General features: G+C 39.4%; 1 protein-coding gene across 3 annotated transcripts in view; it reads left to right on the top strand.

Annotated features, from left to right (window-relative positions):
• The window catches only part of LOC120716881 (testis-expressed protein 2-like), a 36,066-nt gene that overhangs the window by 4,065 nt on the left and 15,901 nt on the right, over nucleotides 1-16,100 (top strand). For 2 of the 3 annotated variants that reach the window (XM_040004567.1, XM_040004565.1), the window contains exon 3: nucleotides 14,507-16,031. In XM_040004567.1, coding sequence (XP_039860501.1) covers nucleotides 14,520-16,031 — 1,512 coding nt within the window. In that variant the 5' untranslated portion in view covers nucleotides 14,507-14,519. Of the gene's footprint in view, nucleotides 1-1,964; nucleotides 1,990-14,506; nucleotides 16,032-16,100 lie in introns of those variants that run through there. The other variant, XM_040004566.1, reaches the window with a different exon arrangement.

Genomic DNA, 16,100 nt, shown 5'->3' with positions numbered 1-16,100 from the left:
CATAGTAGATCTTAAATAAAGCGTAGAAGTTAGCTGTGTTGTTGAGCCAGTTATTCACGGTAATTCACAGAGGAATTTGACTTTAAGATTTGCATGAGGTTGTTCTAAAAGAGCTCGAGTAATGCAGCCAGACTCCTGCTGACTTCAGTTAAGCCTGTTTCAAGGTGGCAAAAAAAGTGAACGTTATGGTCTCTCTTCCTGGTCGGGTATTTGGGCATTTATGCAAATCAGTTAACTCTGTAGTCGTAATGTTTATGTTGATTTTTGTGGTCATCATGTTATAATGTTCATATGTCTGTATAAGAAAGTGAACCCATTCTAGATGTAGCTAAAGAATAAGATAGATGTAAAACATTTTGGTTTTAACACGTGAAAAGTTTGGTCTGATGTAGGCTGTCATTCTCAGCAATGTTTTTTATTGTATTTGTTTCTGGTAAGGATATATGTAACGGATATGGTCGTGTCTGAATCAGAGTTAATATAGGGGTTTTTTTTTTCTGATTAAATTAATTTCAGTTAATTTTCAAAATTGGTATTTCTCATTTCATTTTAGTTTTTTTTTTTTTATTAGAAAATTTTATGTAATTGAAGCTTTTTTATTTTATTGGTAGTTGGTATGGGATGTACTTGTATGATTTAAGAAGAATTTCAGAATATAAGTATTATAAAGTATTTTGTCAAGGCAGTCAGTTAGGTCATTCATGCTTATGTTCTCAATAAATATGTGCATCAAAGCCTCTTAATGCTTTATGTAAAAGATTAAAACTAAAGACATTTTTCTTTATTTTCATTCATTTTGTGACCACAGATTAATTGTTTGGTTACTTTTCATCTCTCTAAACTCTATTTTTTTGTTTTGTTTTTTTCACTCTGCCTTTTAGTTTTAGTTTAGTTTTAGCTAAATTTAATAACTCAAAAAGTTTATTCTGTTCATCTGAACGTAGCGTTTCCTGTGGGGGAAACATCTGGCTACTCGTCCAAGTGACTTCTTCAATAAATCACTTGGATGAGTGACTTACTGAATAAGTAATAACGGTGGCCTGAATAGCAGACATGTTGAACGTAAACCTGAGAGAAGCATCCAGAGCCACAACCTGTGGCGTTTTGTTTTTTGTTTGTTTTTGAAGCCTACATGGTATGAAGTAAGGTACTTTGTATCCTAAGCCTGATTTGGCATATGTCAGCAAACACATTAAAAGCCGCTCAGACCTCGGCGGCACAGACAGCACCTGTAGGAAGAATTCATGCTGAAAGTGCTGAAACTAAAGGACAGGATGTGGTTGAAAGGATGCAGAGAGAAAGGTGTCATTTTGGCAACCAAAGGAGAAGTAAAAGCTGCCGTAACACCTGTGAGCGACAGAACGAGGCTTAGGGTTTGAGTGTGTCTGCAGCATATCTAAATGATTTGGATCACGTTTTCATTTCCTGTCTCAGCAAGCATGTCACAAATTAAACTACCGAATGAAAGCCGTTCAAAATGGAAGCCTTTTCCACATGTATGCCCAAACCGAATTCTGTACCGACTGGTAAAACACACACCAACTAGTTTGTGTTGTGGATGTTTTACTTTCCGAGCCAAACATGTTCTGATGCTGTTGTAATGCAGTAGAACAGGTAGTGGCTGTGTGTCTTTATTACCTCCTTAGTGTTGCTCCTCTAATAGAGTTTGACTTATTCATTTTTCACTGTGAGACAAAGAGCATGTGCTGCTCATATGTACCTGCACCCTGGTGACTCGACACCTGTTCATAGCTTTGAGTCACTTTCTTGTCTTCCAAGTTCTCAGCAGACCAAATCTATTTTTCGATCATCAGGAATATTCGTTTTTTATTTTTCTTACATCAGATTTTTCTTCAGCTGAGATGTAGACACACTTTTTTTTTTTTTTTTTTAAATAAAACTATTTTTTAAAAGGTAAGAAGAAGCAGACACTCTCTGAATGAAATGAAATAAACTTTTAGGAAGAAAAAAAGGTTTTTTGGCAGAAAGGTAAGCAAACCTTATCATTTTTTGTTTTGGTTTTCTGTGTTTGGCTTGTGATTGATTTTTCTCCATACATGTTTATGTCATGGCCCTCACCAGAATTAAAAATAATTTATGTATCATCCACAAAATAACTACCCCGATGTGCTCCAAGACAGCTGCCAAGTGGCAGGAAGGTTATTGGTGGCATTTGTATCTACAAAGCCTTGAAGAAGACAGATGATTTGGACTTAACATGACAAAATATTGACATGAAATTATTGTACTTAGGCTATGTGGGGCAGTTTTACACAGGGTACACTCTCTCATTGTGATTTACAGCTTGCTCAGTTAAACAATGAGTGAGTGAAGGCCTCTGTTAAAGGAAACCAGTGTTTCTCCATGAACCGTGGCCCAGATTTGTAATAGTTTGTAATCTTTGCAACAATGTAAAAGGCAATAAGCCGAGCCCATTGTCACATGTGAGTGTGCTGTTACAGGCAACTCATTTATTTTATTTTTTTTCCTGTTATCAGATCAATTTCCAAGGCTTTGTTGAGCTTAAAGAATTCCAGATAGGGGTGTGATTTGTTGATTTTTATACAAGTCCATTGAGACTTCAGTAGATAAGAGTGATCAGTAGTTTCCATGGCAGGGCAACTATACTGTACGACAGAGTATTAGGGCCACATTAACATAAAAACATGAGGTTGATTATTTTGAGAATAAAGTCAAAATTTTGAGATTCAAAGTTAAAGAAAAGTCAAAATATTATTCTGGGGGAAAAAAGGTTGAAATGGGGAGCGTGGAGATAACCGTTGTTGTTTCAAGACAAACTGCCACATTTGCAATACCCCCTGCAAAATGCCTTGTTTTGACGAGTTAGTGAAACATGATTGGCCGTCTTGTGATGCAACATACACCCTCTTTATCGTATGAGGGTTAACCACTGATAACCTTGCATCTGTGCACTGCCAGCCATTTCATTTTGTACGAATCTACTCCTCTGAGTTTGTGAGTGGGGTTTTTTTTTGTTGTTTGTTTTTTGACCAGACTCGGCTTTCTGCATCATGTGTTCAACATCCACATACTCATCATCACAATGAATTAGAATTACAAATTTAATCTCAAAAATATGACTTGATTCTTGAAGTGATCGATAATAGTTTTTTCTTAATGTAGCCCTAATACTTTACAAAAAAAAAAAAAGATAAACTAGCTCTTTCCTGTAGTAAAGCCAGGAACCTTTTGTAAGCTCCGTCATCTTTGATGCAGGTGCCAGCAGACGCCTTAAACAGGTGCCGCTCCCTTACTGGAATAATGGCCATTACTGGGACATCAGGAGAATGTGTCACACTATCAGCCATCGGTGATTTCAGGCTCTGCCTCACTTGTGCTCTGCTTGCACAGTACTGAACACTCAGTTCACTGTTGCCATCATAATAATCACCTCTGTTACCAGAGGAGAGAGACACGGGCAAGGTAGGGGGCGGGGAGGTGTTTAAATATAGCTTTTCTAAAAATATTTCTCTCTTGGAACTGAGGCAAATTCACAAAGCTGCAGGCAACAGATTGTATGAAAGCAAAAATCAGAGAGATTTCTGAGAATCTGTGAATTTATTTACAGTTTTAATGTCAGCCCAGAGGAGCAGCACAGCTTCATAAGATTAAAGCCACTCCTTTGCAGTTTCAAGCAGTCATTTGCTATTTCAGTCTCCAATGAGCTGCTCTCACAGTTTCACAATGTGGTCTTTTGTCATCAGTTTGGCTGGGACCTGCTTTGCCTAATTCCTATTGCTTTGACCAGCACTGAAAAATACGCGATTATAGCATTCCCGGCTTTTGCTAAAGTTTTTATTTCTGTTCATTGTGCAAGTGGGCAACAATTAAAGTGTCTGCTCAGAGGGAAAATGTTCTTCTTTTTTACCACATTATTTTACATTTTCTATTAATTGCATCAAATGTTGGAAATCATTTAATATAATCAGTGTTTTATTGATTAAATGTGCAGCTGTGCAATCTGTAATCCTTAGTTTGTTTCATCTTTTATTGGCTTGTGAAGTGGCTTCTCAGCAACGTTTGATGTCTCACGTGGGCCTCAGAAGCTCACTGTTATGGAACTGCATTGAGTAGCATGAAATGTAATTACTGCAGACAGATTAGCTGCCTTTTACAGTTGTGGTGGATGGAATCAGAAGCAGGAAAAACCCACAGTCCCAGTTTACAGATGGGGGGGGGGGGACTCCTCAGGGATGCTTTTTAAGCTTTAAAATGATCTTAAACTCTGAGAAATTATCAGTTTTTCAGTCATAATTTGAGAAAATTTATTAAAATATTATGTTGACATTTGACAAGAGTTTGTGCTGAATCCTGAGGAGACCTGTGCCATTATTACTTAATCAGTTTTCTCAGAAACTAAGCACTAGGTCAGGATCTTATGAAAAGAGTCCTTTGCCTTAATGGCATTTGCACAAACATGATGTGGTTTTCTTCTTCAGCAATAAAACGGTAATCCTCCTACTCTAATCAGTGTCTCGCTTTTTACAGGAAGAACTGCCCGTGTGACTCGCTGCTTCAGGGTTATTGCTTAGTAGCTAAAAAAGGTTAAGAGCAGCAAAAGCTTTAAAACTACTTAAAGTGCTGTAGGTCACAAATGTTTAGTTTACACTGAAAGAATAAAAGGTGACATGTCTCCCGGGAGTTGGGGCTGTAGCTGAACGAGTCTCTGTGACTGGAGCAGAGAGGCGGATCTGTTACCGTTTTGTCACCGCTGCTGCCAAGAAGCTCATTCAAAAATAATGAGGGCTTGTTGATGAGCTTAAGCAGTTAAGCGAGGAGTGCATTATTTAGCAGGAACAACTGGCAGGGTTTGAAATGCATAGGAGCAAGTATAAATTGGATTTGAAGTGCTTTGTTTGTGAATCATGAGAATAGTGATTTGTCTGGGTAGATGTGGTTGTGTAACGCCGGGGTCACTGTGCTCTGAAAACCTGCTGTTGGCCTTGTTCTTTGCCTTTCTCTCTGTTTGTTGCTGAAAACAGGCTTTTTTTCTTTTCTTTTCTTTTTTTCTTTTTTTTTTTTTTTTTTTAACTTCCTAGTCTCGATAGACGGAACGTCACATGCTTTTCATGAGTCTTCGTGCTCTTTCACTCTATTGATCCATAACACCAAACTATTGCGTGCCAACTGTCATAAAAATGCCTGCATATTTGCAAAGAAAGATGGGAAAATGTAAGCTAGTTGTACTTTCTGTAGTTATAAAAGGTTGTTACTCACATATTAAAAGCTTGGCAGTCTTGTGTGCACAGCTTAACTGATATATATTGAAGCTATATACTGAAGTTTTATTATACTGTCGTTATAAAGCTTAGACCTTTGGAGCATTTGATTCTACCTGCTTAAAAATAATCTTAAAACAAACTGTTTAAATGGGACCCTTTTATTAGCCAGTCTAAACCTGGCGTCCTGTGGAGCTGGTGTGCAGGATAAGTTAACATTAAATGTGCACTGCTTAGCAATACTGCCTCAGGAAAAAAAGGTTTAGGCTTCAAACATTGTTCTTCCTGTACATGTGTGGTTTCTACAGATTTGCATGTTGGGTTAATGATGAAATGACTAAAGCCCTTAATGTGCACACAAATTCTGTGTGAATGGGTCACTTAGAGGTGCTATGTAAATTCCCAAGTGTCTGATGGAATATATAAATAACCAAATTAAAACTGTAGTTAATATAGTTTTAATTTGGGGATCAGAAACTTGCCTCTTCAGTTTCATCATGCATTATGATTGCACACTGCATGAGTAGTAATCACAACCACAGTCATACTAACCTTTGTAGTGTATATGGTATATATTTTCAAAGCATGGCACATACTCTTTGATAAAGTGCCATCAGAAACTTTGCACCTGGAAGGAGTTTAGCAGAGGGTGAAATCAGATATAATTTATGGACGTCATATTTCACACACTACTGATTTCTCGGTTTTAATCAGGGCCAATGAGTTAGGCTCGTTCACCTTTCCGACTGTAGCATTAGAATTTAAAGAAGCCTCGCTCATCACCAGTTTTACAGCAGTGACGAGTGAGGCCTGAGCAGAATATGATCACTGTTGGTAGTTTGTGTTTATCCCGACTGTGCAGAATAAAAGAGCACACTGACCTTCAGATATCAATGGCATAATCGTATTTTCTCATTGCTTTATGCTGGTTGTGTGATTTCAGTGGCTTTAGCTGGCCGAGGAGTGCTCGGAGAGGGCTGGTACCTGCAGTGATACCAGTGCCTAACATTTCAGTCCGTGCCTGTCGCACCAGTTCCTCAACATTCTTCAGAACAGTTTGTTTTGTTGGGCTGCTATTGTTTGTCTCCAGCACTTGGAATGACTCCATGTTGATGTTTAGAGTAAGATTTTTGCTATTTGTGTTGTTATTCCCATGCCCCACTTTTGTGCTTTGGAAACAAAGATGGCCTCATTTTAGAGAAATAACTTTTGTAAAAGCCCATATTAAACAAGCCAATGTTTTAAAACAAAAAGGTGTTTGTGGAAACCAAGAGCTCAGGCTTTAGAGTGCTCTAAACGCACCATTTTAAAGACTTATTAGTTTGTTTTTACTCTCAAATCTGTATGATGTCAGTGACAGCACGTCCCTGATTAGTGCATCTCAGGTAGACGTGCACAGAAACCCCACCCACCCATTGTTCGAGATGCTTTGCTGAATAAAGTTGGACTAGTGTCCAGCAGCCTCACCTCTGTCAGTGCGTCCCAGGGCAGGTGTGGCTACAATGTAGCTTGCCATCACCAGTGTGTGAATGTGTGTGTGTGTGTGTGTGTGAATGGGTGAATGACTGAATGTAGTGTAAAGCGTTTTGGGGTCCTTAGGGACTAAGTAAAACGCTATACAAATGCAGGCCATCCTGATCCTCCCACACCAATGTGATAGTATGTGCTTCTGTGAATATTTAGGCGTCCTTTAAGAGTCCGAATTATGTCAATTTTGTCATTGAAAGTTAAACCTAAAGCCCAGTGTGGATACCCATGTAACCTTCAGCTTGTTGACACGACCGCACAGTCACAGATAAGAACAGTCTGTGGTTTCTGCAGCTGTCCTTTTCTGTGTCAGAAATTGAGTAAAATCTCAGCCTATCACTCAAATATTCATACAAAATGAAGAAATGCATTTCTTATACATTACAATCAAGCTGATCATTGGACCCCAACCTCTTTTAAAGCAGTCACTCTAGAAGTGACACTGAACCATGTAACAGGTTTCTTCAACTGAAACATTTTGGATTGTAACGTCGCCGATCATTAATGAGTTTCCAGGACAGAGCGGCGAGGTAGACTTTTTGCCTTTTTCTTTCATCGCCTTAAGTTTTAAACTTTTGATATGTCAATGTGGATTTGCTGGGCTACTGTTTTATATATGCTAATGCAGTGTTATAAATTTGGCATGTTTTTCTTTTCTCTTGAATTTATAATGATCCTTCAGTATTTGTTACTTGTACTATTTTGACTGGTGTGTGGCTTCTGCTTTTTTTTTTTTTTACCCCTGACCCATAAAAGGTTCACGGAGTGTTGATAACACTCTGCCAAGTGGGCGGGCAGCCTGAAAACCAAGGTTTGTGAATGGGAGAGCTCGAGAATGAAGTGACTTAGGACTTTCAAATCGACGCCATAGTTGCGTCTGCTAAAAATATCAGACAAGTTCGAATCTCAGAGACGTCAAGGTCGGAGGTCAAGTTTCCATAAAACCTTTTGAATGCGATAAAGAAGAAGGAAGTCACTTAGCATTTTGTAATTGAAACCTTTGGTCAGGGATGGGGAACTCCAGGCCTCAAGGGCCAGTGTCCTGCAGGTTTTAGATATCACCCTGGGTCAGCATCGAATGATGAGTCAAATGATTGGTTCATTACCAGACCTCTGGGGAACTTCAAGACATGTTGAGGAGGTAATTTAGCCATTTACATCAGCTGTACTGGATCAAGCACACATTTAAAACCTGCAGAACACCAGCCCTTGAGGCCTAGGGGTACCACTTGCTACGACCAGTATTTATTTATTTTTTTAGTGCCATCTATGAGTTATATACCGTGCCAGATGTGTTGGGGCTGGTATTTGATTCTGTCTGATTTTTGTGTTTATTGAAGGCTGATGAAAACTAAACTGGTTTTTCTACATATTGGTCTAAGAAACATGAGGTATGATCTTAGCAGAAGACACGGTGCCTCAGTAGTTTTCTATTGTTATACTCACACTGCAATATTCAGAAAGCTTTTGTTTTAACTTGAGCCACATCAGTGCCATACTGCTCTGCTTGATGTGTGCTCTCCTGCTTTGTTCTTCTCTTCTCTGTCTGTGGAAATATGTACAAAATCAGGGCACAAGAATCAGAACCGTAAAGGCAAGTTATTGAGCAGACTTACACCTTCACATATTGCTGTGGTGAGAGAAGGCTTATAGAGGTACAGGGAGCCATTCTCTAGAAATGAGTTGAGTCATTTCTCCCACTTCAACATTAGTTTTTATTATCGGCCACAAAAAATTAGGCATAAAATGTGTGTGCAGCTATTAGATGTCTGTACCCATTACTTATTGTTTCTGCAATGTTGACATTAGTGTTTATGGGGTGTGACACTTTCCTTAGCCGTGAGTGTCGGCACTGGGAAAGCTATTAACTCTGCAAATAAACAGCTGGATTTAAAGCGGGACTGCTTCTAATCCCTTCCCTGGCAACTTGAAAGTGTTCTGGGATTTCATTATACCTCCTACTGGTGTGTTTTGCCGTTGTAGTTTCATCTCCATCCCTTAGCAAGCGTCATCTTAATGCTGCTGATTATCTGAAACAGTGGAGCATGACATTTGAGATTCTCTGAGGGGGTTGGCTTGTGGTGCTGTTCTGGCAGAGAGCATCAAGCACGGTGACTTGCAAAAATACTCTTGTAGTGAAGTTACTGAGCTGCAATCAGTGGAAATGCTGTTAGCCCAATTTAAGATTATTTTAGGCTCAAATGCTCAGAAAAATCATTTTCGGTCTTGTTTTTTTTCCTCATATACCATAGAGGCAATTTACTTAATCAACGTAAATTGAACATTTAATTATAACTCAGTTACAAATTAGTGGTTTTGAGAAAAGTGAACAGGTGACCATGTCTTGGGAAAACATTGTATGAGAAAATGATGTCCATCATGTGCCGGATCATACTGATCATCGGGGGGGAAGAAAACATGAGGGTCACGGGTGTTTCCACCGTATTTTGGGTGTCAGGCACATAATTAAAGAAGTGACTGAAAAATGAAAAAAGGGAACTTTAGGTCAAAATTCAAAACCTAGTCACTCATGCACAAGTCATTCCTTGATGGTTTGTTGTTTGCTAAATATTTATTTATTCACACTGGAAAAATAGGGTGAAGGTGACGTTGCAACAAACACAAACACCCTGCAGTGTGTAGAAGTGAGAACAATAATCAGATTTTGTGCAGCACACTAAAGCTACAGAATTCTGTATACTTGTACATTCTACTAGTCAGTTTTATTAAGTTATTATTTTTGTGCTGTAATGTTTTAGTGGCTATCTCTCTGTACATGTCATTAAACATTGTTTAGTTTTGTAAGAAGTGTAGAGCTGATCAAGAGACATTGCACATTTGTAGGACTGTCCTAAAGCGTATCCTGCTTTATTGTTCTTGTGGATCCTAATAGTCACTATAATGTAACGTCAGGGTGTTCACAGTAAGACTTAAAACTAGCAGCTGAGATCATAAACTCATCGTGAAAGTTTACTGAGGCCATAAAGCGAGGTAACAGACAGACACACACACACACACACACACACACACACACACACACACACACACACACACACACACACACACACACACAGAGAGAGAGTTAAGGCACTTGAAGACCCATAAGCCAGTGTTTTCCACTGTGTTGGTATCCACTGTGACCTTTAAACAGTGGGTGTTTGGCATTAAAAAGGTTTTATACTTTCTTTCCTTCTGTTTTGGCTGATCTTTATTTGGAATAATCACACTTCACAAGATTATAATACGTATATATCGGTTGAAATATAATTTTTGTTCCCCGAGTGCCAAGTATGACTTCTTTTGTTCTGGATTCACCTGGGTAATATTTTACGTTGGACAGTCTTTTTCTTTCTGGAAACCCAGAAGTTAGTGTATTAAATTATTAGCTGTAAAATAAATTCCAAAGCTGATAAAACCACAGTCTTATGAGTATAACAAATTAGCAAATCGAACTGTGAATGTGTTGTAAGAAAGAGGTGAAGTAAGTGACACATGACATGTACCAGGGAGGCTTTTCTCCACTTCCTTAGTCACATTAGCAGTTCCAAACATGCTGATGAAGCGTGATTTGAAGTTTTTGGTGAGGTCATGTTGGAGGCGGTACTGTGCTTGGACACACTGAGTCATGCTACTATGATAACTGTCCCCATTAAGAGAACTAAAGTTCCTCAAGCATGGTGGCGTATAAATAATGTTGAAAGGCATATTCTCGCTTTTATAGCCCTCATGTTGGATCATTGATGAATTAATTATGCCATTTAACCCCAAAAAAGAAGAAGAAAGATTTTATGGCACCAATTTTTTTTTTCCATCATGTGACTGCATTTACTGCTTCACTTGGGGACTTCCCACATTTATTATTTTGACATTGTGAAATTTCTGGTTCTGGTTGTGAACTTTCATTGAACTCAGAAGTCAGGTAGTCTGATAGCAGCCCTCAGAGTTTTAACTGCGCTTGTTTATATTCCCTTATAAAATATATTCATTCACCATAATTTCACTTTCTTCATCTTATTGTCCACACTGTATCATTTAGGTCTGCCTGACACATCACCTATTCAGGTGTCTTTATTTCCCTCAGTTCACCAGTCAGTTTAATGTTAGTTCATGATAGAATAAACACAGCAGTTATTCACATCTTTTTGTCCATTTTCACAAAAACTGTATAAAAACAGTAGTTGTTTATACACTTTTTAATGGTTAACTGATTTGTGATAATAGTTTCTGATGAATCTTAAATAATGCATTAAAGGAATTATGCTTACTATTGTAGAGTGTAGGCTTATCTTTATTAAGCTCCTTGTTGCTGTCAGATGTTGCAGCATCCAAATAAATAAGAAAAATGACACTAATAGTTAAGATTATGACAAGGATTATAAACTACAGTCAGTTGCCTCTCAGTATTATAGTCAGTACTGTGTGACTTTTTTTTTTTTTTTTTTTTTTTTTTTTCTTACATAAATAAGAATACAAATCTTATTTTTATTGTATGTATTTTTGTGTCTGTTTTCATGTTAGCGTGGTTTATTTTACTTTATTGGTACAGATTTTTGTATGGTATTATATGAATGAAGCTACAGCACAGGAACTAAGGTGACATCATTTTTCTCCAGTTCATTTTAACAACACTAAACAAGTAATGCTATGAATAGCCATTCAGTGCATGCAATAGGTCTGTGGAGCTTTTCTCCTTGCCAGTGTATGCTTGCTTTACAAAGAAGTGAACTGTGAACATGTCCTTAATGAGTGCAAAACATGAGGGTTAATGAGGCTGGCTTGCTTCACTGATTAGCTTTATCAGCATCAGTGGCATTATTCATTCTTCGCTGTCCACCAAGTCTGGACATTGGCTCAAGGAAAAACTCTGGAGTCACAAGACAAACAGGAATCTCCATGGTTTGTGTGTACAGATACAGCCTCTGATGGACAGGCCAATCATAAATATGTAAATATACAGCACATGCCCACTTTTTTTTTTTTTTTTCTTTTCTTTTCTTTTTTTTTTTTTTTTTAAGCTGTTTGTTTTTTGCATTTCCATAGTGCTCGATTAGGAGATAGAACCAGCTTTCAAATCTGACCCAAACAAGTACATAGTTACCCACTATCAATAATCCTAATGTGTTGCTGGCAAAAACTTCCAGGTCCTTAGAGTCTTGTATGGTAAAATGAAATTCATGTCCAGCTGGCAGTCCACTGAAATGGCCTCATTGTGTTGCTGCTGACTGAAGGCTGTCTAACTGGGGGCAGAGGTGGCTGGCAGACTGCCTGACTGGGTAACAAGCTCACTCGTGACCCATGTGACAATGAGTGGTCAAGTTGAGTCTGTAAATGAGTGAGCCAACATTCATTCCACCTATGTCATCCAGACAAAGCACAAGGACGCCAGTGCCAAATGTCAACAGGATATTACCATAATTCTGTTTTGACTACCAGAGGATGTAAGCAAAGAGCCAGCAGTTAGACTGACAAGTCACTGTATCAACTTGTATCATTAGTTACAGTGTTAGTAATTGCAAATTGTGTGTCAGTGTTGTCATTTGACTTTTATCATAAGCCACATACAAAGTGTTGAATAGCAACAAGGAAGTGTGTTGGTAATAAAAATTTAAAAAAAGCATCTCTCCAGTGGATTCTTTTTACTGTAACAACCTTGTTTTATGTTACATTAGGTCTAAATCCATAAGTTCTGACATATGGAAACCTGAAAATTGATCCATGACTTCGATAAAGCTGCCATCCTGAAACTTCCAAGGACAAATGCAGTTAAACTGGTAATTTCCCTTGGTAGGCAATTTGGTAGCAAGGCAATACAATGCTGCAGTTGCATATACTTATTTGTTTGTGTTCAGTTTATTCCGATCATGTATTCAGAAGGTCATTTTAGGAAAAAAAAGAAATTCTATATAAAATCCAGCAAAGTAAGCTCCAATATCGTTTCACTTATTCTTATTCGGTTATATATCAAAACACTGTTTCAACACCAGCTGTCCTTTGATGAACACGACCCTCCTTCACTGAGTTTCCACCTTCTTTGAGAGCTTTTGACCATATGCCACATTGCAGCAGCCTGGGTTCAAGTCTGATCCACTGCCCTTTGCAGTGGATCAGACTTGTCTTCCCCTTCTCTCCCCACTTTCCTGTCTATTTTCACTGCTCTCTCTGTCCAGTACAGGCAAAACTGTGAGGATCTCAGGGATGAAGTGGTGGTAGTGGTAATTTGGTCATCCAGATATGGAGTCTCGGTATAGCCCCTTGTTTCATTTACTCTCATAAATTAGCCATTTTGACTCATCTGCCTTCAAACGAGCTTTCTTCTTATTGGTTAGCCCTTACAAACGGAGGGTTAGAACAGTCGATGGGTGGAGACCAAACCTGTAAGTCTACAAAAGTCAAATTCGGGATATTAGGGATAGGATATCATGCAGGTTTAAAAGTAGGGAAGAAAAGACTCTGAAGCATAAACCTTTTGTCCTAAAGGATTACTTGTACATACCCTGACTTCAGTATTTGAAACTGTTTGATATGAGCAACCACCAATACAATGGTACATATGAAAATAAGAAAAAGCCAAATAGGGTCAATTTGAAGTCCTGTGTTATAGCTCTCTTCCACAGCATGCCTTTTATTCTGTCTTCCTTCTCTCTCCCCAACCGGTCACAGCAGATGGCCCCGCCTCTCCCTGAGCCTGGTTCGGCCGGAGGTTTCGTCCTGTTAAAAGGGAGTTTCTCGTTCCCACTGTCGCCTAAGTGCTTGCTCATAGGGGGCCATTTGATTGTTAGGTTTTTCTCTGCATGTATTATTGTAGTGTCTACCTTACAATATAAAGCGCCTTGAGGCGACTGTTGTTGTGATTTGGCGCTGCATTAATAAAATTGAATATTTTATTAAAAATGTCAGTCATGTTACGTATACTGTTTGGAAAAGCTTCTTCAGCCTATCGACTTTGGCAGTGATTACTTCTAAGGATGCTCCTTGATTTTTGCTGAGTCATTTGCTAAGTATTTGAAAGAAGTGTTAGTGGTAGCAGGTGATGCGTCAGACGTCGGGTTCTAATCACTAAATGTGTTTTGGTGGTAATTTAAGATGCCTGATTGCCTCTTAAGTCTGACATAACAAAACTGAGCCGTAAAAAACCTTTTCTTTCTTTCCTTTTTCTTTGAGCACCCACACAGTAATAGATATAGACGCACATTTTCTATATCTATGCTTCCGATGCTGATCGCAAGAAGCTTGATCAGGACTGGCTGGTTGTTCACATAGTCTCCCAGCTCTTAGTCCCCATCTGTGCTGGTGTTCAGACTGCTCAGTGGGATTTGCTGATGCACTGACAAGGAAGTGCTCCCTTACTGACTTCCTACTGTGGAATAATACCCCCTATGTTTGTGCATGTCCTTTTAAATAGCTTTTGCATGGATTTGAAGATTTGTATTGTCATATTGCATATCTTTAAAATGGTCATCTCATGCAGACAGCTCTGACTGTAAGCATGGATTCTCCACCCACCCACTTTTTAAGCCTTCTGTTTTTGAGTTTAAGTGTCAATCAAATTAAAGAAGCTGTGCTTAAAGAAAGAAGAGCTAAAACAGCTTGATACTTAATGAGCGTTTGTATCAAGACCGTCTTTGCTGATATATCTTGGAAAAATTTCCAACATTTTTCTATTTATTACTATTATTAATTGTTTAATGGACTGACCGTTCCTGCTCTAGTGTAGTGAAATCTCTCTACCTTCTTTTCAGTGGGAGTATTGAGATGACCAGCCGGCATCCTGGCCATGGAGAGAGTACTCACTCCACGGATAAACAGCCACCTGCCTTCACACCCAGGCTCCATGTCCAGCGGCCTCTGTCAAAGGAGAACATTGCCATCCACTTCTCAGCCCTTGGGAAGGAGGAAGAGGAGGAGGAAGAAGAGCTATACTGTACAACTGTCTCCACTCCCTCAGCTGCCATGTATGACTCAGATATCGTGACAGCCTTAGAAGCAAGTGAGGAGATGTTTGATGGGGTGCCATCAGGCTCTGCAGCTGGAGCTGGTGTTATTCCTGAAACATCCAGACTTTCTTCCCCTTCAAGACATCACACTATCAATTCTACCACTCAGACTCTGTCCTCAGCCTCAACTTCAAACTCCTCTCCTACAAAATCTTTGAGCTTTCCCTCCAGTGACAAACCTTTTCTAAGCCTAGCGAAGTCCATCTCCTCTGATGCAGAGTCACGTGATGGGGTTTCCTCTATTCCCGCACCATCACTAAGGCACACGCATCTTATGAAGACTCTCGTTAAATCTTTGTCTTCAGACACATCCCAGGATTTGTCCTCTTCGTCAGCATCCTACCGTCTTCCAGAATCCCGCCTTAACCTGCAACTCTTTAAGCAATTTGCTCAGTCCCGGTTATCATCTGCTGCCATGTCGTCAGCTAGTGATTCTAAAACTGCCCCCTCCTCACCGTTGACATCCCCAGATAACCGCAGCTTCTTCAAAGTCTCAGAAGTGGAGGCACGAATCGAAGACACCAAGCGTCGTCTATCGGAGGCAATTTCTGAACCGCTTCAGCTGTTGAGTAAGATCATGGATGAAAAGAGTGGCAACTTAGTTGGAAGCAGCATTTACCGGCCCAAGGTACTTTCTGCCAGTGCCACAGAACTGTCAAGTCTTGGTTCTATCAATGGTCCAATGGAGACTAACAATAATTACTGCATTAAGGAGGAAGAAGGAACTGACTGGGAGGGTGAAAGCCCGAGCAGACAGGCCTCTGCTTCAGCAGAATCCCCGCTGAGCACTGCCTTTGCCACTAAAAGTCCCAGCAAATCATCTTTGCTTTACATGTCTGCTCTAGCAAAGCAGGCAGAAGAGGACTATTGCATTCTGTCCAATGAGGAATTTGAGACTTTTACAGACACAGAAGGTGATGGTGTTGATAAAACTGATAATACTGGAACCGGTAGTCTAACTAAAGTGCCACTAAGTGGTAGTACTGAACCCTGCAGCGAGGATGAATCTGAATATATTGAGCCCCCACCTAGTGTTCCATACTATACTCTCATCATCCTTACTCTGCTCCTCTATGGGTGTTTTATATTGCCTCTGCCTAGTTATATTGGAGGAGTGCTGCTTGGGATTGAGCTGGGATTCCTTTTAGCCATTGGTTTTGTGTGGCTGGCAGGACCAAAATGTTCTGGAGGGAACAACATGGGACCTAGACGGTATGGAAAGCTGCTCAATGTGACCAAGTTGGACATTAAGGAACCAGATATCTATAAGGTCAGTGAGACGTTTTCAACAGAGAGGAGCCAACATGGCTTGTTTCAGACAAACTTCAAATCACATAAT

The sequence above is a fragment of the Simochromis diagramma genome, unplaced genomic scaffold (genome assembly GCF_900408965.1).
Source record: "Simochromis diagramma unplaced genomic scaffold, fSimDia1.1 OVJJ01000487.1, whole genome shotgun sequence".
In the NCBI taxonomy this organism is placed as follows: domain Eukaryota; kingdom Metazoa; phylum Chordata; class Actinopteri; order Cichliformes; family Cichlidae; genus Simochromis; species Simochromis diagramma.
Note: the sequence above shows the minus strand (reverse complement) of the source record. Positions and strands in the feature narration are given on the sequence as shown.